Source organism: Xenopus laevis, chromosome 2S, assembly GCF_017654675.1.
Source record: "Xenopus laevis strain J_2021 chromosome 2S, Xenopus_laevis_v10.1, whole genome shotgun sequence".
In the NCBI taxonomy this organism is placed as follows: Eukaryota; Metazoa; Chordata; class Amphibia; order Anura; family Pipidae; genus Xenopus; species Xenopus laevis.
The window spans coordinates 142,665,680-142,692,756 of NC_054374.1; the positions used below are offsets into that span (position 1 = coordinate 142,665,680).

Sequence of the window (27,077 nt, forward strand, 5' to 3'; positions counted from 1 at the left end):
TTGAATAAAGAAGATATTTTAATGCAATTACCTCTGATTCATGTTGATACACACTGTTTGCGTTTTCAACCGTAACTGCGTCAGGCACGTCGCTTTCTTGCAGCTCTAAATACACTGGAATTGTGGGTAATAAAAGCATGGTGACATAATCCCACTTCACTTGTGGCTGCAAATACCCCATCAGAGCTCTTATCACTCCCATTCTCATGGCCAAAAAATAAAAAAATCATTAAATTATGAAATACACAAATACATGAATCCTCATCGCAACGTGACAGAAAATGACAGAATTATTAAAGGGGTTGTTCACCTTTAAATTAACTTTTAGCATGATGTAGAGTGAAATTCTGAGACAATTGGTTGAGTTTTGTGTTTTTTGCGTTATTTAGCTTTTTCTTCAGCAGCTCTTCTGTTTGCAATTTAAACATCGTTGCTAGGATCCAATTACCCTAGCAACTATGAACTGATTTGAAAAAGACACTGGAATAGAAATAAGAGAGGTCTGAACAGAAAGAGGAATAATAAAAAGCAGCAATAACAATACATTTGTTTAGCTCGAGTCAGTGAACCCCATTTGAAAAGATGGACAGAGTCAGAACTTAAAGGTGAACGGCCCCGTTAAGGCTTATGCACACAAATGAAATGGAATTGTGGGACAGCAGTTCCATCATCACGTCAAATAGGACTACAGTTTAATCACTGAGAAAATAAAATTGAGGTAATATGCTATAAAATGAATTGGGCCAATATAGATTAAATGCCTTTTGGTTGTAATTATTAAAATACAATCAGCCAAACCAGACTATAATTGCTCCCATATTGTTATTTAGTTGGTTTCAGCTACAGAACTGGAATTTAAATAGAAACAAAATGTGATTAACAGAAACATCCAACAATCCGCAGAATAAGAACATACAGTAAAGTGCACAAAATTTAGAGGGGTATCCCCCAGTGGATGAATTAGCAAGTGCCTGGCAGTGAGCTGGGGGTGGGTTTTTTTTTTTAAATTTTTTTTAAACATTCCCCCTCCCCCCTTTAATGGGCCATTATACTGACCAAAGTGGTTTGACTTGGATAAGGTTTCTTCATCAAGGTCTCATTATATCAGTTATGATTCCTCCCACTTATAGAGACACAGACGAATAGGCAGATAAATAACATCCTTGCAATTGGTTAAGTAGTAACAATAGGCACAGATGCCTCAGTACTGGAAATGAAATGCATCAGATCAGTTGAAATGTACAGGAACTCCAGCCATGTCAAGCATAACATCTTCTTATCCCAATCATCTCTTCTTCATGTGCAATTAATATGGATATAAAGCAAAACTGAAAATACAGGGTTACTGATATGAGTGCTAAGTGCAAAGTTGATCCAAGGACTGGACCGATTTCTGAGAGTAGGGAAGGAATTTCCCTCTGCCTCTGAGGCAAATTTGAGATTCAGATGGCGTTTTGCCTTCCTCTGATGTTAGGGAAGAGCTATTTGGACAAAGACTGAACTTGACGGATGTCCTGTATGGAAGTATTGATGTGCTGCATCTCCCGTTACAGTCCTACAGCGGGTTGGGTACCTGCCAGTCAGGCCCGGACTGGCAATCTGTGGGTTCTGGCAAATGCCAGAGGGGCTGCTATAAGGTCCCATAGAAAGTCAGTATTTAGTGGGCTGGTGGGGGCTGTTTGGGCCTCTATGTGGGCTGATTGGGCCTCTGTGTACCTGAGATGCCAGGGCCTATTTTAATTCTCAGTCCGGACCTGCTGCCGGTTACTCGCAAAAAAAAGCTGGTACCCTGCGAGTAGGATTTTCAGGTGTGGGTATAGAAGCAGGTCGCTGGTCAGTTGCGGGTCTCGTCTATATTTCTTATCTTCTGTTCCATTGTCTATATTTTACTGCTATTAAAATTTTACAAAACTTTTTTGTCTCCGCCCACTTTTGATGATGTCACTTACAGTTTGCAGCAACAGCACTTTACTGTTTAATGGTGGATCAGGTTGTGGATAAGGCAGTTGCGGTCATGGGTCTCAAAATTTGCATCCGCGCAGGACTCTACAGCCCGTGTCTGATAATTTTACACACAGTCACTAAGCAGGTCCTGCCATTCAAAATGCTTCAATTCTTCACCATAACGTATTTCTGGACCTGCTGAGCACCTATTTCTGCAACATACACAGAACCAGTGTTTATATTGACGTCGACGAGATGTGGTTTGACTCCTTCTGCCATCTGAATGGCACCTGCAACATAGCAGTCTCCAATGCTTCCTATTGGAGGAACACTAAGGAATAGAACTCGGTTTATGTTTAGCTGTGCCACCACAAAGTGCTGCTTGTCTGCTGTAAGCCTAGGGAAATGACAGAGAAAGAATCGAATCATATAAAGAAGGTCTAATGAGCTTAACAGAAAATAGAAGCAAGTATTGAAACAATATCTTGTTTTTAGTCATTTATGTTGCTGCCGTTCATAAAATTTTTTTATATTTAAATGATCTTTTTATTTTTATGTTACCTGGTCTTAGGACTGTGGCACACGACTCCTGCAGCTTTACTTATGATCATAAATGGAAAATGCATGAAAGTCAACTGAAAATATTCTTCCTGCACATTTTTCTGCCTGTTGCTGGTGCTGCTTAAAGGGATATGGTCATGGGAAAACCAGCAGACTTCTGCACTGAAATCCATTTTTCAAAAAGAGCAAACAGATTTTTTTATATAAAATTTTGAATATATAAGACATGTTGACAGTTTCCCAGCTGCCCCCAGTCATGTGACTCGTGCTCTGATAAACTTCAGTCACTCTTTACTGCTGTACTGCAAGTTGGAGTGATATCACCCCCTCACTTCCCCTCCCCCAGCAGCCTAACAACAGAACAATGGGTAGATCTAAGAACAATACTCAATAGTAAAAGCCAAGTCCCATTGAGACTGATTCAATTACATTAAGTAGGAGAAAAAACAGCCTGCCAGAAAGTAGTTCCATCCTAAAGTGCAGTCACATGACTGGGGCAGCAGGGAAACTGACAATATGTCTAGCCCCATGTAAGATTTCAAAATTGAGTATAAAAAAATCTGTTTGCTCTTTTGAAAATTGAATTCCAGTGCAGAATTCTGCTGGAGCAGCACTATTAACTGATGTGTTTTGAAAAAAACATGTTTTCCCATGACAGTATCCCTTTAAAGATTAAAATATAGAATCACATAAACTAAGGCATAAGCGGGAGTTGATATCACAATATTCCTTAAATACAAGCTTCCTACACAACCCTAATTTCCCTCGGGGGATGAATACATCTTTTTGTGGGAGCTGGGGACGCACAGGTATATTCACGATAAGAGACTTGCTGGATGGACGTACCTGTGCGCCCTTAACTTTTCAGGAATTAAAAAATTTAATGCCAAACTCCACCTTATACCAATTTGAATATCTTCAACTACGGCACTTTATAAATCCGTATTATACTAATGCAAAAGACGCTGGGAGTACAGCATTTGAATTATTAGCTAACAAGGGCTTACCACAAAAGGGACTTATCTCTAAGATATATAGGCTTCTTAATAGTCCATCCATGGTAGGTATGGGACACCATAAGTATATGGTTAAATGGAACATAAAAACATCGAATCGAATGTCGCAAAAAGATTAGGTGGGTATCTGGCGTAATGCAAATCAAATGAGTACATGTGTAAGACAAAAAGAAAATATTTATAAGATACTGATGTTCTGGTATTACACCCCTGATAGACTACATAAGCTATTTCCGGAGCATACTTCTCAATGCTGGAGAAATTGTGGAGAAATAGGTACATTACCTTATATCTTTTGGGAATGCCCAACTGTTAAACTACTATGGATGGAAATTAAGACGATATTAGACCGAGTACTGCCAATACCAGTCCCACTCGATATAATTACCTTCTTATTGGGCAGAACTTTTGTGGGCTTATCAAAATCTAGCCAAAAATTGGCAAACCAAATTTTGATGGCTGCTTGGATAGCGATAGCATCTAAGTGGAAATCCCGAGTGCCCGAGTATCAAGGAAATTATTGATAGAGTGAATGCCAACAAGTGGTTTGAAGCAAATATAGCCCACCTACAAAATGCAATTCCTCAATATCTTAAAATATGGTCTGTATGGGAACTTGAAGGGTATGCTAATATGCCACAGACTGAATAGCCTTTCTTTTTAGAAAATGTGACAGACATAATAATAATAGGAGAGTTGGATGATAAAATCACTACCCTAGGGGATATAATTATTGGGTGTTTTGCCCCTATAACATATGTAATTAGCGGCAAAGGAGATGGTAGCAGGTAAGACCTCTGCCGTGGATACTGACTTATAGATATGCGTATAAATTTTTTTTTTCTCCCTATAAATATTACAGATGGCAAGGGGCACATAAGTGAACTATCACATAGAGTTGCACACTACTACGAAGACACACATACACAGAGAACATAATTTAAAGAACCCCCTGCAATTAGGGGAGTATTCACTAGGTAAAGTAGCCAGATGCATTGCACATTATGCACTTTAGTATCACGTATATATATATATATATATATATAGTTTCCCTTCTTTTTTTTTCTCACTCTTTTGTAATTTATTCACTTCTTATTAATTATACACTTAGACACATATCTAAGGACAATTGATTTTTTTTTTTCCCTTTTTGCTTTTATTTACTACATAAGAGTCACAAATTGGGGATAAGATAGCTGAAATGGGCTACCAATATCTCTGGAAGAACATGTGGGCTCCAAATGAGGGGTAAAAAGCCCAGATATACTTAAAAGCTTTAAAAGAGAGAGGCTTCTTATAAAGAAATATGGCTAATAATGGGGATAGATTATGGCCAATGATCAGAATATATAGACGAGGGAGAGGAGGGGTCAAGGACAATGAAGGAGAGAATAAGGCCGCATATAAATATATATGTGTAGCCCACTAATGGACATCATTGTTGTTGTTTATGTGAAGTTTTTATTTGTATTTTGCTGCATTTGTCTGTCTTTAATGTGTTTTTTTTTGTCTGAATTCTTTTTTGTATTTTGAAAAAAGGAAAATTTTCTTAATAAAATATAAGTAAAAAAAAAAAAAATATATAGAATCACTGCTGGGTGTCAAGTTGTCAAAGGGGTTGTTCACCTTTGAATCAACTTTTTGTTTGAGGTAGACAGTGTTGGGGTGAGTGTCTCCATCAACAGAGATCTTCTGAGACAATTTGCAATTGGTCTTCTTTTTTATGGTTTTGTATTATTTATCTTTCTGTTCAGCAGCTTCGCAGTTTGGATTTTCAGCTGCTGATTGTTAGGGCCTAATTTACCCCAGCCACCAAGCAGTGATGTGAATGGGAGACTGGAATATGGAGAGAACTCTGAATAGCAATAAAGCAAGTAGCAATAACAATAAAACTGCAGTCAGACAGAGAATTAGTATTTTGGCTTCCCATTTGAAAGCTGGAAAATGGCAGAAGAAGGCAAATAATTCAGAAACGAAAAATAAAAAATGGAGATCAATGGAAAAAATGCTAAGAACTGCACATTCTAAAACAGGGGCCCCCAACCTTTTTTTTAACTCTTTATTTAACCCTTTAAGTGCCAGCAGAATTTCACATTTTGGTTACGCGAAATGCCAGCCGTTTTTGAAACATTTTGTGCTCTCTCACTTTAGGGGCATTTTCTGAGGGGAAACCTATAGTTTACCTAGGAAAACTATACATTGTTTTTTTCGGTAGAAACTGAGCTTTCTAAATCTGCCTGAGTTTTCATGTATTTCCACCTGTGCAAAAAAATTTATAGTGCTAAATACCAAAAAAAAATGAAAAATTACCATTTTTCATCGTATATCAATTTATACCAGAAAAATATTTCATTTTACGGATGAAAATCCAACTGATTTGGAAAGCCTTATGTCTCTCGAACGTGCCAATACCAGATATGTATAGTTTTAGGGAGATTTAGGATTTCTGTACAGCAAAAACTCCCGGCAGTATATTACCGAATTTTGAAAGCACTAAGGCAGAAAACGGCATGCTTTAGATTCCAAGGCAAAAAATCCTGAAACCGTAGGTTTACCCCAGAAAACCATACATTTTTGAAAAGTACACATTCTGCCGATTACAAAATGGGTAACTATGTCTCTCTACTCCCAACTACCAAACATAAAAGCTTGTCTGAACATAGCGGTTTTTCAACAAAAAATTCAAAATTCTGAAAAATCATTTCAAAGGTTTTATTTTGCTGCTCCGCATATCCCAAACTATATTAGGTACCAAGAAAAGCACCTGAAATATGATTGCCAGGGGTCCACTGAACAATTTGATACCCATTATGCATAGGTTTACCAAAGTATCTGGCATTTAGAGACACCAATATGAAGTTAGCACATCCAAATTGTTCAGGACTTTACTTCAGCTACTGAGAAAATCAACACATTGACTGCATTTTTTGTGGGGTAAAAACACAGAAATATATGTTTACCCCCCAAACCCATATATTTTTGGAAAGTACACATTCTACTGAATCTAAAATGGGTACCCATGCCTTTCTGCTCCAAACTACTGAGTCGCAAGGCTTTCCCACAATTGTCGGTTTTGGTGAAATATCTGAAAATTTCCTCAAAGCTTCAACTTCCCAGCACCATATCGCCCATGTATCATTACGTACTAAGAAAAAGCACCCTAAATATGATTGCCAGGGTTCCTCTGAACATTTTGGTGGTCATTGTTCATAAGTTTACCAAAGTATCTGGCATTTAGAGGCCCCAAATGAAGTTAGCGCATACAAGCAGTCCCGTGGGTAACTTCAGCTAATGAAAATCAACACATTGACTGCATTTTTGTGGGGTAAAAACACAGAAATATATGTTTACCCCTCAAACCCATATATTTTTGGAAAGTACACATTCTACTGAATCTAAAATGGGTACCCATGCCTTTCTGCTCCAAACTACTGAGTCGCAAGGCTTTCCCAAAGTTGTCGGTTTTGGTGAAATATCTGAAAATTGCCTCAAAGCTTCAACTTCCCAGCACCATATCACCCATGTGTCATTACGTACTAAGAAAAAGCACCCTAAATATGATTGCCAGGGTTCCTCTGAACATTTTGGTGGCCATTGTTCATAAGTTTACCAAAGTATCTGGCATTTAGAGGCCCCAAAATGATGTTAGCGCATACAAACAGTCCCGTGGGTAACTTCAGCTAATGAAAAATCAACACATTGACTGCATTTTTGTGGGGTAAAAACACAGAAATATATGTTTACCCCCCAAAAACCCATATATTTTGGAAAGTACACATTCTACAGAATCTAAAATGGGTACCCATGCCTTTCTGCTCCAAACTACTGAGTCGCAAGGCTTTCCCACAATTGTCGGTTTTGGTGAAATATCTGAAAATTGCCTCAAAGCTTCAACTTCTCAGCACCATATCACCCATGTATCGTTATGCACCAAGAAAAAGCACCCTAAATATGATTGCCAGGGTTCCTCCGAACAGTTTTGGTGGCCATTGTTCATAGGTTTACCAAAGTATCTGGCATTTAGAGGCCCCAAAATGAAGTTAGCGCATACAAACAGTCCCGTGGGTAACTTCAGCTAATGAAAAATCAACACATTGACTGCATTTTTGTGGGGTAAAAACACAGAAATATATGTTTACCCCCCAAACCCATACATTTTTGGAAAGTACACATTCTACAGAATCTAAAATGGGTACCCATGCCTTATTGCTCCAAACTACTGAGTCGCAAGGCTTTCCCAAAGTTGTCGGTTTTGGTGAAATATCTGAAAATTGCTTCAAAGCTTCAACTTCCCAGCACCATATCACCCATGTGTCATTACGTACTAAGAAAAAGCACCCTAAATATGATTGCCAGGGTTCCTCTGAACATTTTGGTGGCCATTGTTCATAAGTTTACCAAAGTATCTGGCATTTAGAGGCCCCAAAATGAAGTTAGCGCATACAAACAGTCCCGTGGGTAACTTCAGCTAATGAAAAATCAACACATTGACTGCATTTTTGTGGGGTAAAACACAGAAATATATGTTTACCCCCCAAAACCCATATATTTTTGGAAAGTACACATTCTACAGAATCTAAAATGGGTACCCATGCCTTTCTGCTCCAAACTACTGAGTCGCAAGGCTTTCCCACAATTGTCGGTTTTGGTGAGATATCTGAAAATTGCCTCAAAGCTTCAACTTCCCAGCACCATATCACCCATGTGTCATTACGTACTAAGAAAAAGCACCCTAAATATGATTGCCAGGGTTCCTCTGAACATTTGGTGGCCATTGTTCATAAGTTTACCAAAGTATCTGGCATTTAGAGGCCCCAAATGAAGTTAGCGCATACAAACAGTCCCGTGGGTAACTTCAGCTAATGAAAGATCAACAAATTGACTGCATTTTGTGGGGTAAAAAACAGAAATATATGTTTACCCCCCAAAACCCATATATTTTGGAAAGTACACATTCTACAGAATCTAAAATGGGTACCCATGCCTTTCTGCTCCAAACTACTGAGTCGCAAGGCTTTCCCACAATTGTCGGTTTTGGTGAGATATCTGAAAATTGCCTCAAAGCTTCAACTTCCCAGCACCATATCACCCATGTGTCATTACGTACTAAGAAAAAGCACCCTAAATATGATTGCCAGGGTTCCTCTGAACATTTTGGTGGCCATTGTTCATAAGTTTACCAAAGTATCTGGCATTTAGAGGCCCCAAAATGAAGTTAGCGCATACAAACAGTCCCGTGGGTAACTTCAGCTAATGAAAGATCAACAAATTGACTGCATTTTTGTGGGGTAAAAAACAGAAATATATGTTTACCCCCCAAAACCCATATATTTTTGGAAAGTACACATTTTACCGAATCTAAAATGGGTACCCATGCCTTTCTGCTCCAAACTACTGAGTCGCAAGGCTTTCCCACAATTGTCGGTTTTGGTGAAATATCTGAACATTTCCTCAAAGCTTCAACTTCTCAGCACCATATCACCCATGTATCGTTATGCACCAAGAAAAAGCACCCTAAATATGATTGCCAGGGTTCCTCCGAACAGTTTGGTGGCCATTGTTCATAGGTTTACCAAAGTATCTGGCATTTAGAGGCCCCAAAATGAAGTTAGCGCATACAAACAGTCCCGTGGGTAACTTCAGCTAATGAAAAATCAACACATTGACTGCATTTTTGTGGGGTAAAAACACAGAAATATATGTTTACCCCCCAAACCCATACATTTTTGGAAAGTACACATTCTACAGAATCTAAAATGGGTACCCATGCCTTATTGCTCCAAACTACTGAGTCGCAAGGCTTTCCCAAAGTTGTCGGTTTTGGTGAAATATGTGGAAATTGCCTCAAAGCTTCAACTTTCCAGCATCGTATTGTCCATGTATCGTTACCAGCATAAAGCATCCTAAATATAAACATATGGGTCTACTAAACAGTTTGATACCCAATGTGCATAGATATACCAAACTATGTGGCGCACAGAGACCCCCAAATGACAATATGTATAGACATTTTCACGGCTGACGCGCTGGCTGCTGCAATATAACCACCCGGTGTGTGTATTATGCGACATTAGCCCACCTAACAGTACAGAGACCCCAGAAAACCATATATTTTCAGAAAGTACACATTCTGACGAATCCAATATGGGTAAATAAGTGTTTCTACTGCAAACTGCCAAACTGCAAAGCAATGCTGAACATAACGGTTTTTATCAAATTTCGGAAAATCGTCACAAAGCTTGAATTTTACCCCATTATATGCCACACATTTCGTAACGTATCAGCATAAAACATCCTAAATATGAACGCCAGGGGTCTACTGAACACTTTGATGCCCAATATGCATAGATATACCAAACTATGTGGCGCACAGAGACCCCCAAATGACAATAGTGTATATACATTTTCACGGCTGACGCTCTGGCTGCTGCAATATGAGCACCTGGAGTGTGTATTATGCGACATTAGACCCCCCTAACAGTACAGAGACCCCAGAAAACCATATATTTTCAGAAAGTACACATTCTGACGAATCCAATATGGGTAAATAAGTGTTTCTACTGCAAACTGCCAAACTGCAAAGCAATGCTGAACATAACGGTTTTTATGAAATTTCTGAAAATCGTCACAAAGCTTGAATTCTACCCCATTACATGCCACACATTTCGTAACGTATCAGCATAAAACTTCCTAAATATGAACGCCAGGGGTCTACTGAACACTTTGATGCCCAGTATGCATAGATATACCAAACTATGTGGCGTACAGAGACCCCCAAATGACAATAGTGTATATACATTTTCACGGCTGACGCGCTGGCTGCTGCAATATAAGCACCTGGTGTGTGTATTATGCAACATTAGACCCCCCTAACAGTACAGAGACCCCAGAAAACCATATATTTTCAGAAAGTACACATTCTGACGAATCCGATATGGGTAAATAAGTGTTTCTACTGCAAACTGCCAAACTGCAAAGCAATGCTGAACATAACGGTTTTTATCAAATTTCTGAAAATCGTCACAAAGCTTGAATTCTACCCCATTATATGCCACACATTTCGTAACGTATCAGCATAAAACATCCTAAATATGAACGCCAGGGGTCTACTGAACACTTTGATGCCCAGTATGCATAGATATACCAAACTATGTGGCGTACAGAGACCCCCAAATGACAATAGTGTATATACATTTTCACGGCTGACGCGCTGGCTGCTGCAATATAAGCACCTGGTGTGTGTATTATGCAACATTAGACCCCCCTAACAGTACAGAGACCCCCAGAAAACCATATATTTTCAGAAAGTACACATTCTGACGAATCCAATATGGGTAAATAAGTGTTTCTACTGCAAACTGCCAAACTGCAAAGCAATGCTGAACATAACGGTTTTTATCAAATTTCTGAAAATCGTCACAAAGCTTGAATTTTACCCCATTATATGCCCCACATTTCGTAACTTATCAGCATAAAACATCCTAAATATGAACGCCAGGGGTCTACTGAACACTTTGATGCCCAATATGCATAGATATACCAAACTATGTGGCGCACAGAGACCCCCAAATGACAATAGTGTATATACATTTTCACGGCTGACGCTCTGGCTGCTGCAATATGAGCACCTGGAGTGTGTATTATGCGACATTAGACCCCCCTAACAGTACAGAGACCCCAGAAAACCATATATTTTCAGAAAGTACACATTCTGACGAATCCAATATGGGTAAATAAGTGTTTCTACTGCAAACTGCCAAACTGCAAAGCAATGCTGAACGTAACGGTTTTTATCAAATTTCTGAAAATCGTCACAAAGCTTGAATTTTACCCCATTATATGCCCCACATTTCGTAACTTATCAGCATAAAACATCCTAAATATGAACGCCAGGGGTCTACTGAACACTTTGATGCCCAATATGCATAGATATACCAAACTATGTGGCGCACAGAGACCCCCAAATGACAATAGTGTATATACATTTTCACGGCTGACGCTCTGGCTGCTGCAATATGAGCACCTAGAGTGTGTATTATGCAACATTAGACCCCCCTAACAGTACAGAGACCCCAGAAAACCATATATTTTCAGAAAGTACACATTCTGACGAATCCAATATGGGTAAATAAGTGTTTCTACTGCAAACTGCCAAACTGCAAAGCAATGCTGAACATAACGGTTTTTATCAAATTTCTGAAAATCGTCACAAAGCTTGAATTCTACCCCATTATATGCCACACATTTCGTAACGTATCAGCATAAAACATCCTAAATATGAACGCCAAGGGTCTACTGAACACTTTGATGCCCAGTATGCATAGATATAGCAAACTATGTGGCGTACAGAGACCCCCAAATGACAATAGTGTATATACATTTTCACAGCTGACGCGCTGGCTGCTGCAATATAAGCACCTGGTGTGTGTATTATGCAACATTAGACCCCCCTAACAGTACAGAGACCCCAGAAAACCATATATTTTCAGAAAGTACACATTCTGACGAATCCAATATGGGTAAATAAGTGTTTCTACTGCAAACTGCCAAACTGCAAAGCAATGCTGAACATAACGGTTTTTATCAAATTTCTGAAAATCGTCACAAAGCTTGAATTCTACCCCATTATATGCCACACATTTCGTAACTTATCAGCATAAAACATCCTAAATATGAACGCCAGGGGTCTACTGAACACTTTGATGCCCAATATGCATAGATATACCAAACTATGTGGCGCACAGAGACCCCCAAATGACAATAGTGTATATACATTTTCACGGCTGACGCGCTGGCTGCTTCAATTTGAGCACCTGGTGTGTGTATTATGCGACATTAGACCCCCCTAACAGTACAGAGACCCCAGAAAACCATATATTTTCAGAAAGTACACATTCTGACGAATACAATATGGGTAAATAAATGTTTCTACTGTAAACTGCCAAACTGCAAAGCAATGCTGAACATAACGGTTTTTATCAAATTTCTGAAAATCGTCACAAAGCTTGAATTTTACCCCATTATATGCCCCACATTTCGTAACGTATCAGCATAAAACATCCTAAATATGAACGCCAGGGGTCTACTGAACACTTTGATGCCCAATATGCATAGATATACCAAACTATGTGGCACACAGAGACCCCCAAATGGATATATAGTAAATAAAATTTACAAGGCAAAACAAAATAAGGCAGTAAAGAGTGAAATGCAAAAAAATCCAATAAAACCACAAAAATCAATGTTTTTTTTCCAGACTCGTGTTATCGGCCGTCAGAATCACAGTTTGAATATTTTAGCTGGGCCAAACAGGTTATACGGCTAGAAACAAGTGAACACAACATACGCAGAGCTGAAAATGCAATAAAATGGCTAAAAATGCAATAAAATGGCTAAAAATGCACCAAAATACCCAAAATTGCAATATAATCACCGAAATAACATAAAAAAGATATTGCACAGTACGGTTAGCGAATACGCTATTCGTAATGGCAATAAAACATTTTTTTCAGCCAAAAAAAGAAACGATGCGATAAGAAAAAAAAAAAAAAGCCACAATGCCATGTATGTGCGTGTGCGTGTGTACAAATGGTAAATTACATGTTATGTGCGCGTGTGTGCGTGTGCACATGTGTGTAAGTGCAGTGAGTGTAAGTGACCCCCCCAATCCCCAAAAATGTATGTGTAAGTGTGTGTAAGTGTGAATCTAAGTGTGTATTACTGTAATAAGTGTGTGTTGGTGTGTTTGTGTGTGTAATTGTTGCACTAACCTGAAAAAATCGCTGGAGACTGTTGCAGGCGATCTGGAAGGGCCTCAGGAAGAGATCTGCGACGTCCTCTGTGTGCCTGTGCTGTGGGGGCGGAGATATCCAGCGCGGTGTAGGCTGCAGCAGCAGGACACGTAAGTTACACGTGCCTGCTGCTGTTTTTGGGCCCCTGGGCGATCGCGCCCCAGGGGCCACTCGATCCCCTGCTCTGCTCGTTGCCTAGGGGCAGGGGATCGATGCGGAACGGAGCGAGCGGCTCTAACAGCCGCTCCTCCGCTCCAGAACCCGGAAGTGCTGCAGAACGTAGAATCTACGTTCTGTGGCATTTCAAGTTACTTTTCCACAGAACGTAGATTCTACGTTCTGTGGCACTTAAAGGGTTAAGTAAAAATTTTAATTTTCATATCATAACATCCATACACAATTTCACATTAGTACACATTATTAGTACACATTATGCGGACAAGCCTTACACATTATGGAACATCTCTTCCCTGTTGAAGAGTGATAAATTATATGAGCCGTATGGTTAAAACAAGTTGAGGATTTAAAAAAAATAAAATAAAGGGTAACAAAAAGGAAAGGGGGGAAAAACAAAAAAGTAGAGGAGAGAATGAGAGAGAAAGGAACATATGAAGTGAAAGAACAATTTAAGCCGTCTGAGCCCGGGGGTTTTTGGGGAGGCATCGTCATTTAATGATATTTACTAATGCTATCAAAGAGTGCAAAGAGTTCCATGGAGACCACACTTTTTCAAAACTTGGTAGTTGAGAGCGGTGTAATGCTGCTAAATATTCCAACCGTCAAATGACTTGAATTGCTGATGTCACCAACCCTTTGAGCTGTAATTGTCTATGTGGACTTGCAGCTGTATTTGACAGTACAAATGTTTTTATGCATCTAAAACGTGCCTCCAAGACAAGAATTCAAAAATAAGCCCTTGCTTTATGACCACTGGGAGCAACATCCAAAGGGTCAGAGAGCAGCATGTTGCTCACCAGCCACTGGTTGGGGATCACTGTCCTAAAACTTACTAAAAAGCTAACTTAAAGGTTAACTGCCCCTTTAAGCACAACCCTCTAATTTAAGCTTACATCTGACCCTGGGTTGGTGATCCTCCTCTTCAAAAAATACACCGACCCTGGGTACTTTTTCTCTCAGTGCCATATTTTATCTGTGTCCCAGAAGATTTACTCTAGTAAAGATTAACTCTACTGCGCATTCGCCTACCCATGCGGGTACACAAGGCAGGTGCAAGCAGGGACAAGCCCTTGCAAAGTTTACTGCGGTGAACGGAACATTTTCCAATTGGACCAGTGTTGTTAGTGGAGTACCGCAGGGCTCTGTACTAGGTCCCTTGCTTTTCAACTTGTTTATTAATGACCTGGAGGTGGGCATTGAAAGTACTGTTTTTATTGTTGCAGATAATACTAAATTGTGCAGAACTATAGGTTCCATGCAGGATGCTGCCACTTTGCAGAGTGATTTGTCTAAGTTGGAAAACTGGGCAGCAAACTAGAAAATGAGGTTCAATGTTGATAAATGCAAAAATAATATAAATGCAAGTTATACACTAAATGGCAGTGTGTTGGGAATTTTCTTAAATGAGAAGGATCTAGGGTTTTTTTGTGGATAACAAGTTGTCTAATTCTGGGAAGTGTCATTTTGTGGCTACTAAAGCAAATAAAGTTCTGTCTTGCATAAAAAAGGGCATTAACTCAAGGGATGAAAACATAATTCTGCCTCTTTATAGGTCCCTGGTGAGGCCTCATCTGGAGTATGCAGTGCAGTTTTGGACTCCAGCCCTTAAGAGGGATATAAATGAGCTGGAGAGAGTGCAGAGACTAAGTGCAACTTAACTGGTTATAGAGATAGAAGACTTAAATTATGAGGGGAGACTGTCAAGGTTGGGCTTGTTTTCTCTGGGAAAAAAGGCGCTTGCGAGGGGACATGACTACACTTTACAAGTACATCAGAGGACATTATAGACAAATAGCAGGGGACCTTTTTACCCATAAAGTGGATCACCAGAGGCCACCCCTTTAGACTAGAAGAAAAGAACTTTTATTTGAAGCAACGTAGGGGGTTCTTCACAGTGAGGACAGTGAGGTTGTGGAATGCACTGCCGGGTGATGTTGTGATGCTGATTCAGTTAATGCCTTTAAGAATGGCTTGGATGACTTATTGGACAGAAACTCTATAGTTAGTATAGATATGGGTATATAGAATTTATGTGAAAGTAGGGAGGGGTCAGTGTGTATGGATACTGGGTTTTCATTTGGAGGGGTTGAACTTGACGGACTTTGTCTTTTTTCAACCCGATTTAACTATGTAACATTTTGAGGTAAAGAAATTCACTGGCACACAAGGCAGGTGCAAGCAGGGACAAGCCCGTGCAAAGTTTATTGTGGAAATGCAAAGTTTCGGTGGAAGACCCCTTTCAAGCAAAGGGTCTTTGTTTAACAAAGTGCTCTTACCCCGAAACGGTGCACTTCCGCAATAGACTTTGCACGGGCTTGCACCTGCCTTGTGTGCCAGTGAATGTCTTTCTCCATGTGGCGCAGAGAAGAAAAGCTCCTTGGGCTAGAGCATTTTTCAAAGAGGAACGCAATTACTGTGATTAAAAATTTAGCACACCCCAATATACATTAAACAACACCCTATAAGCCAGATAGGGAATCAACTGAGAGAACACAAAATCAGAATGATAGAAGAGAAGAGAATATCAGAAGAGAGGAAGGAATATAATTATGGATGGAGAGGAAGGAGGAAATGTGGGATAAGGAAGGATAAAGAACAACATTTGTCTGTTTTATTGGCATTACCATATAAATAACCTCCTATTGCCATTAATATTCAGTACAATTGTTACCATTAGTATTCTGAACAAAACAAAAACATTTTGTTGTATGCAGCATTTGTCTGTACCTGACGGAATAAGGTCCATCTTCTGAGAAGCAGCTGCTCCATGTTCCGATCCACTCTCCAGAGATTTTGTCGAACACCTGGATCCTTTTATTTCCCCTGTCTGCAACCCAGACCTATAAAACCCAAAACCCAGATTCAGATTTCTTTAAAAAAAAAATAGTTACAGCAAACACTGAAAATACACAGCAGGGTTGAACTTGAAGGAATGTAGATCTTTTTTTTTTACCTTACTGTAAATCACTGCTCTAAGGAGTGGGCAATAGTGACAATAATACTGAACACTGTAGTCTCTATCGGTCAAGGATATCTAACCCTTTGATTTATGGGTAAGGGATGAGAGTTTTAGTTCAACAACCAGCAGAGGGTAAAGGCCAGGCATGAATATTATAATTGGGAGAAAAACCTGCGTCTTATGACCAACCCATGTCCTCCCACTGCTGATACTGCCATCACTTGCATTTGTACACACTGTTGTAACGGGCACAGCTTCAGATTAATTCCCTTGCTATCTAAAAAGGCACCAAAGACCTGAATCAGAATGAACAAGGCCAGGTAAATATGGCTCATTCATAGTGCCAATACCATCTAACAATAGCAGCCATCACTCCAGTTTCAAGCTTGAAATAGGATCTCGAGTTCTGTGAAATGTTGCTATAAGTATGTGTCAATGTCCAAGTTTGCAAGAAAAGCCAAAGATAGAGTGGAATGCTATTAAATATTAAGAACATGCAGCAGCCATACAGGTAGCTTATTATGTTACCTACTATATTTGTCAGTGCATGGGTGGGGGAGATTAAAGGAGAAGAAAAGATACCAAGGGCAGTTTATTGCCAACAGATTAGCCACAACAGTGCAATCTAGAACGCCACTTTTATTCTTTAGAATGCTTTTCCATAACTGAGTAAACAGGATAGCAGCTGCCATATTAGCTTGCTGTGACATCACCTGCTAACACATAGCTCTGAGCTCAGATTACAGCAGGGAGGAGAGGAGGAATGGGAAGAGGAGCAAACTGAGCATGCTCAAAGCCTGCCCTGGAGGTTTAAGATGAAAACGGGAAGTCTGACACAGAAGCCCATGTGTACACAATAGAAGGAAATAAATGCAGTGTTTCTTTTGACAGAGGACTCAGCATTACTTTGAGGGTTTACTGGTGTATTCATATAGACCTTTCTGATAAAGTTAGTTTTAGCCTTTCCTTCTCCTTTAAGCCCTTCCTTTGCCAGTAGCTTCTTTGGAACTGCTTGAGGTCTAGCAGCATGCAATTAATATTCATTTGAAAGGAATGCAGAAATGTAGACTCTTCTTCGCTGGCACAGGGTCAAGATTGTCGCCTGCGAAAGGGTTAAAGCTAGCAAATAAAAAGTATTCTTACCCTTCCCATTTCATCCACGGCAACACTGTGTGGGATATAGAACTGACCAGGTTGGGTGCCACGGCCTCCCATGGTCCAAAGCAGCCAGAAATCTAGAAAATAAATCCACATGTTAGCAAGAAACGTTCATCCTGTACAATGTAGCACTGCAATAAAAAGTAGGTTTTCACCCTGATTCATTAAGTATTTTTCTTTATTAACACACGAGAATGCTAAATTGTCGGGGGGCACTCAGGCTGACTGGTAGATGGTTGGATAGAAGGCAGAGGAACTTTGTAAGGCAAAAGGATTGTTTTGATGCCTTTGCCCTTCAGCACATGGCAACATTAAGATTCCTGAGAAAATCCACTGTGATTTTATGTGGCAACTGCCCCATAAAATCCCTATGTATTTTATCAGGAATCTTACAGAAGTAGTAAACAGAAGGGTGAATTCGTCAACATACCCCTACAATTAACATAACATGCATCAAAAGCATACTGTATATCTTTCAAACGCAATGCTAATTGCATGCCAAGCACAGAACATTATAAAGACATAGGAATAAAGAGTGTGTATTAGACCCGAGAACAATGTGTAATATTATTATTATGAGTATTATTTTAGAGCAAGAGCTCTACTAGGGTTTGTAGATATACATTCAGCATAATTACTGTAAATTTCCAGTACAGTATACAGTTACAGTACTAGATAGGAGGAGGATTATATGATGACAATATTCCTTTAATATTCCGTTAAAGGAGAAGGAAAGGATAAAATTAAAGGAGACCCGTCACCCCCCCCAAAAAAAATCAAAATCCTATTTTATCACATTAGTGAAGCAAAATGAACTTTAATTACACTGTATAAATTATTTGAATCTTGTTTCCTTCAGTCTGGGAATTCAGAATTATAGCATTTTGTTATTAAGACAAGCCTTGCATCATCTCAGAATCTTGTTTGTGCACCAGAATGGGGGACCTGATGTCCATCCCCATGCCCTGGCTACACAATTAAACGGTAAAGAGAACGGGATAATGTGGGGAGAGCAGTGACATCTAGGAAGTGCTGAATGGAAAGTGAAAGTAATTGTCTGCCCCGCCTCTGGCATAGAGGAGGGTCAGACAATATTTGATTGAAAGCTGAGATTTTTAAATTAACTTACAACATCTATGAATGCTTTAATAAAAAAAAAATTAGATTTTGTGTTTGATTTGAAAAGGACTTTTATCATACAGCGTTTTGTGTCTGGGTGACAAGTCCACTTTAAGTAAGCTTTACTAATAAAATAATGCTGCTCTGAGTCCTCAGTCAAAAGAAACACAGCATTTCTTTCCTTTTATTGTGTACACATGGGCTCCTGTATCAGACTTCCTGTTTTCAGCTTGGGCTTGAGCATGCTCCCTGCTGTAATCTGAGCTCAGAGCTATGAGTGAGCAGGGAGAAACTAATGCAGTAAGTGATGTCATGGCAAGCTAATATGGCAGCTGCTATCCTAAACAAACAGAGAGAGCTTCTAGAGCTGATTACTCAGGTATGGAAAAGCATTCTACAGAATAAATATAGTGTTATAGCTTGCACTATTGTTTTCTGTAGCTTTCCTTCTCCTTTAAAATCACATTATACTGAGCTATGAGGGCACTTGTGACCAAATGTTGCTGATAGGGATAAGAGACCACTTGGAATGAACTGTACCTTTACTGTACTTCAGAATCCTGTTATTAAGCCCACCGTCTCCATCCACAATATACAGTTCTCCCGAGTTCTCCACAAATATTTCTGCAGGCTGATCAAACTGATCCAAAGCTGAGCCGGCTTTCCCTGCGGTGCCAAGGACATGAAGGAGTTTTCCAGATGGAGAATACTTTTTTACCGTGTGCCCAAACTTCCCTGTAGGAGAATAATTTTTTAGTTCTCATTATACAGAAAGAACCACTGATATGTGGAAGTGCTTCTATGGAAAAAACATAAGGGTTCATTTCCAAAGGCCCCCAAACAGAAGTGACCCCTTCTATCCTGGGTGTGTCTTCACTCAGCACCTTGTGCAATGCATTCCTACAAGCCTGCCCCCACTCATGAATACAGTGCTGCTGAATACATGCATTCTTGGGTGCAACCACAGGTCTCTGTACTCCGTAGTGTTTGTCAGTTCATCTAGAGCAGCTGAAAGGCAGGGTGCAAAGAGCAAAAATATGGTGAACTGTGCCCGTATTTTTACACTTTACACCTTGCTTTTTAAGGCAGGAATGACCCCTATTGACTTTTTTTAACCAAATTAAAATGTGGCATAATGCAAATGAAGGAATCAAGTCACTATCATGACTGCTCTGCAGTAACATTAATATAGTGGAAGCAAAGAGAGGGAAAATAATTCAGTCCATTGGCATTTGTCATATAATTGCTTTGATAAATGTGTCAGTTTGTTAATACTTTACCGACAGGAATAGTTATGTTACATAGAAAAGAAAGACTGGACTGCTGGGTTCCCCAGTTTGATACACAATACATCTGTCTCGTTAAGAGTTTGGAAAAATCATTTGCTGAAAGTCTGCAAAGCTGTCACATTTTCCAGTTTGTACTGGCAGCCAGTACACTAAAATTTCTGTCTCTGCAAAACGGAGACCATTTTTTCAGCCACTAAAAACTAGGGATGCACCGAATCTATTTTGTATTCGGCCGAAACCCCGAACCCTTCACTAAAGATTCGGCTGAGTACCGAACTGAATCTGATTCGGCCGGGCAGAAGGATTCGGCCGAATCCTGCTGAAAAAGGCCGAATCCTGGTCGAATCCCAAACCGAATCCTGGATTCGGTGCATCCCTACTAAAGACAGGTTTTTCCACAAACCATTGCTGTAACTACCCAGGTGCAAATTTGCCTAGTGTTTATAAAAGGGCCCCACTGTGCTCTCTTTATACAAATGTTTCCTCTGCAAAGGAAATCAGCCTCTTGCACCCCAAAAACATTTCTTGTACGTTCAGCAATGAATGCACTTGCCTTGTCCAACATCTGTTATCCAAACGGAATGCTCTTGAGCAGTGCTGACTGCAAATATCCCATGAGGCATGTCGATCGAATCTGTATTCCACCGCTCTTTAAAATATCCTTCTTCTGTAAATACCAGCACTTTGGATACATTTTCCCCTCTCTGAATAGAAGGAAAACAAAGAAAAGAAAATAATTTGTTGCCATTGGCCATCACATGACAAATTCTCACCGGCAGCTATTTGTACCTTCCAATGACTTAACCACACAGGGTTATGTAGAATTACTGGTTTCTCAGTTTGTACTTCAGTACTACTGAATGTGTATATTAGAGACAAACAGTACTAATTAGTCATGAGGGTCACATTAAAGATCAGCAAATAGGAGAGGCCAGGGTGTGCTGGTGGATCTTTAGGTTTTTGGTCATATTAAAGAGCCAGTTCACCTTTATGTTCACTTAGTATTTTATAGAATGCCCTATTTATTTATTTTTAGCTTATATTTGTGGATTTTTTTTAGCAGACGACTAAAAGAGAACAAATAGATATTAAAGAAATAAGTAAATAGAAACAGAAATAGGACAGATAAGTGAGAAGGGGGGGGGGTTAACACCCACATTAAGTTTCAGTCATATCAGATAATTTACTCAGCAGTTGATCAGTTCTGTCCTTATATAATAAGGGTCATTAGTAGCTAGGTTAATGACAGGAGTCAAACATCAATGAATTTATCCTGGTCCCCTCTTGAGATATATTTGGCCTTGTAATATTGAATATTTAACCATTCCCATTCCTCAAGAGTGGGTGGGTTAGGTCTGCTCTATTTAAAGGGATACGGTCATGGGAAAATGTGTTTTTTTCAAAAAGTATCAGTTAATAGTGCTGCTCCAGCAGAATTGCACTGCAATCCATTTTTCAAAAGAGCAAACGATTGAAGGATTATTTTGCTGCAGCAAAATAATCCATCAATGAGTTCCCAGTTTATCTGTTTAAATCTGGCTCCATGATCTTTGTCCCTGCCATTAGAGTTGGAAACATTAAAGGGGATGTAAAGGAAAAAATAACATCTAATACGAATCTATACACAGTCGCTGACTGCTTTGCAGGCAAACAAACAAAGCTGCTTGAGTTCTGCATGGCTGGGAAATAAGGTGGGGGAGAGTTCCCCCCCTGCTGTTTGAAAGTATGATAGTTTCCCTGCAGAGCAGTTAGGGACTGTCTGAAGTTTCCTATCTGCAGCAGTCAGAGTAAGTAAATGAAGGGGGAATCTCACTGCATACAGTCAGGTTTCTTATAAAAACAGTACACATTATTTAATTAAAGTATATTGGAGACCGGTTTATTTTTCATTAAAGAAAGTAAAAATGGGGTTTTATTTTTTTGCCTTTACATTCCCTTTAAAAAGGACAGGATATGGCCTTCCTGTAATTCCAAGCTTTCGGCATTTTCTGGATAATGGATCCTGTGGCACTGTATAATAGCTGTTATAGTAGGTTTCCACTGTCTTTAAAGGTTATCCCTTTAATTTAATATTAGTCCCAGCATTGCATAGCTTGATCAGGTGCCAAAGTGAGTATTTTATAAATGCAAATATTTGGGAGGTGTAGTCTTATATTTCTGAGTCCATGTAATTAACAGGTAAACAACAGATAAACACAACCCCCTAGGGCATATGTCTTTTTCTGGGCATATACATTTAAGGTAGTTAAGGGTATGTAAAAACTGTGCAGGAATTTAGTAGATAGAAATAAATATAACTCATAATTTGGTGTTGCAGTTTAGTTTCAAACTTGATCTGTGCATCAGAGAATTTAGGGTGAGCAGCATGGCAATGTTTTCAGTATCTGAACTGCATATTAGTGCCCAGTTTGTTACCCAGAATGGCCTTTTCTTTGTAACTTTTTATCTGGTCAAGAAACTATTGCTTTGTGAGGCTACAATTGCATTTTTACTTCTTTTTATTGCTCATTATTCAATTCCTCTTCCAATTTGTCAATAAAACCACTGCCTGGTTACTAGTGAGCGGTATGGCTAGTGCCAAACAAGGTTGATGCTCTGCTTTTATACATCTGTGGTTTCTACACAGGCAAAGAAAAATTGATGCACTTTCACACCAAAATCCACTCCATGTACTGTATGTCTTCACACAGGCTGGGACCGTGCCCATCAGTGCAGAAGGAGATAATGGGAGTGCATCGGCTTTTCTCAACCTCAGTAGAAATTGCAGGCAAAGAAAAGTCTATTAGGGTTATGGTACAGGCAGCTTCCACCTGCTTACAAGATTAGTCCAGATACATGGAGATGTGTAAGAGAACAATCTGCTTCTCATAGTCTGTAGAAAAAACACAGCTGAGAGCAGTAGAACCAACACTCTGTGTGCCCTTACCCATAGGCTACTGCTACACGAGGCTGATTCTAGGCCTGCAGATAAAAGCAGCCTCTCCCTGTTTTCATCAGCCCACTCATCTGTCTGCACCTGGAGCCACTGTTTTGGCCCGGACACAGGAATACAGAGCAGATTTCAGTGCCAAAACAAGTAAGCGTTTCAATGCCGAAATCCGCTCAGTGTGCCTGCTCAGCGGCTACTGTTTTTATCTGATCATTCAGGTTTTTGCACTGACATGGCTTTGGCCTTTGTAAAGACACATGGAGCAGATATCGGCATGAAAATGCATACTTTTGCTTTTGCACACTAAAATCCGCTCCATGTATCTGCACACAGGCCAATGCCGTGCAGTAAGTGCAAAGGCACCTAGGAGTGGATGGGAGTACAATGAAAACACAGGCAGAGACAACACAGGCAGAGAAAATCCAAGGCACAGCATTGTATAACCTAAGCCTTAAAGGAATTGTTCAGTATAAAAATAAAAACTTGGTAAATAGATAGGCTGTGCAAAATAAATAATGCTTTCGATATAGTTAGCCAAAATTGTAATCTATAAAGGCTGGAGTGAGTGGATGTCTAAAATAATAGCAAGAACACTACTTCCTGCTTTGCAGCTCTCTTGATTTCCACTGATTGGTTACCAGGCAGTACCGAATCAGTGACTTGACAGGGGGCCACGTGGGTCATAACTGTTTGCTTTTGAATCTGAACTGCATGCAAACTCACTGAACAGTTATGTCCCATGTGGCCCCCCTTAAAGTCGCTGACTAACTCAGAGTTAGAGAGCTGAAAAGCAGGAAGTAGTGTTCTGGCTATTATGTTGGACATCCGCTCACTCCAGCGTTTATACATTACATTTTTGGCTAACTAAATATATTAGAATAAAATATTTTTATTTTGCATAGCCTATCTATTTACCCAGTTTTTATTTTTTACAATAAACTGTTCCTTTAAGTCTCTCTAGTAAATTATGAGTAATGGATATTCCCACAAGTGAGCATGCATTTCTGTCAAAATGTTAATTTGCTTTCTGATCTTCCGTGTGTCTGCAAAAAAAAAAGCATTAGGACTCAAACGGCACACAGTGCTACCATATATTTTGACTTGTTTTTTTATGGGAGAATTGTCAGAAAGAGAAGAATACAGTAATTTATGGTCACGTTTTAATGAATTTGTGAGGCACTACACTTCAAAATCAGGGTGTGCCCAGGTAAATGACACTACACTTCAACCATGACAGCACCAAGTGCTAATTTTTTAGCACAATTGTGCTCCAATTGGGTACATGCAAATTACATTTTACGTCTGCTTCAGTATTCATCTAAGACCTGCTCCAGTACCCGCCCTTGTGCTGGGAGAGGCAGTACCGCCCGTGTGCCAAGGTTTTGGCTTTAAGCGATATCCCCAATGGGTACATATCTTAAATCTGATTTTATGAAGTACCCTTGTTTTCCTCTGCAAGAAAGGCCATATAAAATGTCTTCTTTTTGTCAAACTTAAATTGGTAGCTATAACGTCAACTTTACAGAGAAAACATATAGATCTTACCTGAGCTACATAAACTAATGAATTTGTAGGATCCACAGCAACACCAAATGTGACACCCGTGAAGAAGTCTGCATTTTTTGGCCATCCTACATCTAACTTGTACAGTGGATTTGCCATCTCCTGTTTATTGTAAATCAGCAGGGCAAGTCTGATCTGTAATGGAAAATACATATGTATCAAGCCACGGATTCATAATGAATAATGCACCAAAAAACAGGAAGTAGAATGCGACTTTACTTCCATTTTCCCATTGTGGGCTGTTTAGGGAAAGAAGTAACAAAAACCATAAATATTTCTTGCCTATTGCTTGAATTATGTTCATTAAACCAATGTAAAAAAAAAAATATAGTGACCCTTAATTGTTGATTACACAGTGTTTGGGTAGTGGCAGAACAATGAGTAATTATCACAGAATCATGTTAGAAGGCATTAATGAAAGAGAGACACTAATTTTCCTACTGTACTTCTCGCCGACACTGCTCTATTTCCCACTTCTTCCCTGTTAGTACTCTGCCTTCTATAACTTCTCCCCTGCACTAGGCAGAGAACAGCGAAGAATTGTGTGATATTACTGTGTATAATCTACAAAGAGTCTTTGAGCAAGTGGAGACAGGAGTAAATTGGTGGACTGCAGTAGGCAGTGAATACACGAGGACACCCTGGATTATTATTATTACAAGGGGTGAGCAACTTACAGCCGCTTCGATTTACAGGCAGGATATTTGAACTAATGAAAGTAAATCAGGGAGGCGCGTTTTATTTAAAAAAATTAACGATTAGCTTCAGCTGCATCTGATTTATGAGTGGAATAAACTAGTTTAGAAAGGCTTTCCTTGTCCTTTAGTATTGGCTTAGCTGGGCAACAAGAATAAAAAATACACCAGAACCGTGAACGTTCTAATGATATCCGTATAAAATTTATAAGGATATCATTAGAATGTTTATGGTTCTGGTGTATTTTATATTCTTGTTGTAGTAATTACAGTACTGTAATTACATCACTAAGCACCATTTATAATATAAATGGTGCTTAGTGATGTAATTACTGTCACACAACTAACCGAAACGTGTACAATTTAAAGCAGGGGTACCCAACCTGCGGTCCGAGGGCCGCATGTGGCCACATGTATGTGGCCCAGCTTGAAGGAGAGAGAAAAGGAAGAGAAGGGAAAAAAATGTATGGAAATACAGAGAAAACAAAAGAGTGAAATAACACTTTGTGCTCTCTAAATCCAGACACATTAACCTCCCGAGTCTGTCGTCTTGTTAGGAACAGGCTTACTATGCCAGCTTGTAGCAATGTGGTGAACTATGGAGGAGGGGGGACTCTGCCCATTGGCCAGTTAGTAATAATAATATAATAAGTCTGTTTAATATCCAGGTGTCCCATATTCCAGTGTACAGCTCCATCTGGTTATCCAACTGGTATTGTAGATCTTTTCTGTGTACTTTCTTTAATTTTTCAAATCAAAGGTGTTTGTGTATTTCATGTGTGGCCCCAGACAATTTTTTTCTTCAAAATGCATCAGTTAATAGCGCTGCTTCGGTGGACTTCTACACTAGGGTTGCCACCTGTCTGTTTTTGAGCCATTTATTTTGAAGGGCTGCCCGGGTCAATACTTCTTTCCCCGGTTTTGCAAATAAGGAAAACCAGGCAGGATTCCCTTGATTGACACGGCGATCGGCCGACCGCAGACTCATAGCCCCACCCCCTGATATTTACGTGTTCGGTGGAACAGACCAGAAAAACGCAGGTCTGCTGCAAATAATCTTTTATTCGACACACCACCCCCTGATATCACAGCCACGCCCGCTGTCTGGTCTCCACCGTTGCAAAAGGTGGGAACCCTATTCTACACTGAAATTTCATTTCTAAATCAGTCATGGGGCTGCTGGACATACTGTCAGTTTCCCAGGTGCCCCCAGTCATGTGACTTGTGCTGTGATAAACTTCAGTCACTCTTCACTGCTGTACTGCAACGCTGGAGTGTTATCAGACCCCACACAGTAACTAACTGCATTTTTTTTCTTTTTTGCACTTTGAATACTGCACTGTAAATGTCCAATATACTACATTGCCCCTGTTTCACTTTATATCAGTAATAAATCAGCTGAGCGCGACTGACATGACATACAACAGCCTGTGTGACTGGGCCCATAAGCTTTCATGTGATGTTTGTTGGAGTGAGCCGCAGACTATACACACGCTCACCTTGTGTGCATGGAAACCATCCCAGTGGAAGAGCAACAGAGCACACACGGTTGCCAGGGAGACTGCACACACCCAGAAATTCAGCGGCCGCTTCATCTTGCTTCCGCATCAGCGCTTGTACGCTTCTATTCTATTGAATCTCTCCTGCCTGTCAGAACACGGCTCGCGCGTTCCCGAGATTCACTGCGTGTCGCCTGACCGGAAGTGATGTCACTGCTAAGCGCCGGCGCGTAATCGGTCAATCGGCAGCTTTCAAAGAAGGAGGATTATTCTCTTGTTTGTTGAACTTTCGCTTCGTGGGACGCTGCTACGATGAAACCGGGTATAATGGGGGAAATAAGCTATTTCTGTGTGCGGAGGGTGAATTTATAGTCGCT

General features: G+C 39.8%; 2 protein-coding genes across 8 annotated transcripts in view; one reads left to right on the top strand and one right to left on the bottom strand.

Annotated features, from left to right (window-relative positions):
* nhlrc3.S (NHL repeat containing 3 S homeolog) lies at positions 1-26,923 on the bottom strand. Of its 2 annotated transcripts, none has more exons than XM_041584489.1 (7): positions 26,773-26,923; positions 24,489-24,641; positions 20,568-20,718; positions 19,266-19,460; positions 17,592-17,683; positions 16,217-16,329; positions 1-2,341 (listed from the first exon to the last, which is right to left on the bottom strand). In XM_041584489.1, exons 1-7 carry the CDS (start codon positions 26,794-26,796, stop codon positions 2,110-2,112), a joined length of 960 nt encoding a protein of 319 aa, XP_041440423.1. In that variant the 5' UTR covers positions 26,797-26,923; the 3' UTR covers positions 1-2,109. The 2 variants fall into 2 exon arrangements, with proteins under 2 accessions (XP_041440423.1, XP_018105704.1); XM_018250215.2 differs by having other exon boundaries at positions 26,701-26,923.
* Positions 26,883-27,077, top strand: part of proser1.S (proline and serine rich 1 S homeolog) — a 35,062-nt gene continuing 34,867 nt past the window's right edge. For all 6 annotated transcript variants that reach the window (XM_018250209.2, XM_018250211.2, XM_018250212.2 and 3 more), the window contains exon 1: positions 26,883-27,022. The gene's annotated coding sequence lies outside the window, so the exon portion shown is untranslated. The remainder of the gene's footprint in view (positions 27,023-27,077) is intronic.

Excerpts from the sequence above, each read along its gene's own strand:
- nhlrc3.S (XM_018250215.2), bottom strand. The coding sequence starts at position 26,796 with ATGAAGCGGCCGCTGAATTTCTGGGTGTGTGCAGTCTCCCTGGCAACC. Across the intron at positions 17,684-19,265 it reads GATTCTGAAGTACAGTAAAG|ATTTCTGGCTGCTTTGGACC; the intron begins GTACAGTTCATT and ends TTTATTTTCTAG. Across the intron at positions 16,330-17,591 it reads CCGTGGATGAAATGGGAAGG|GTCTGGGTTGCAGACAGGGG; the intron begins GTAAGAATACTT and ends TGGGTTTTATAG.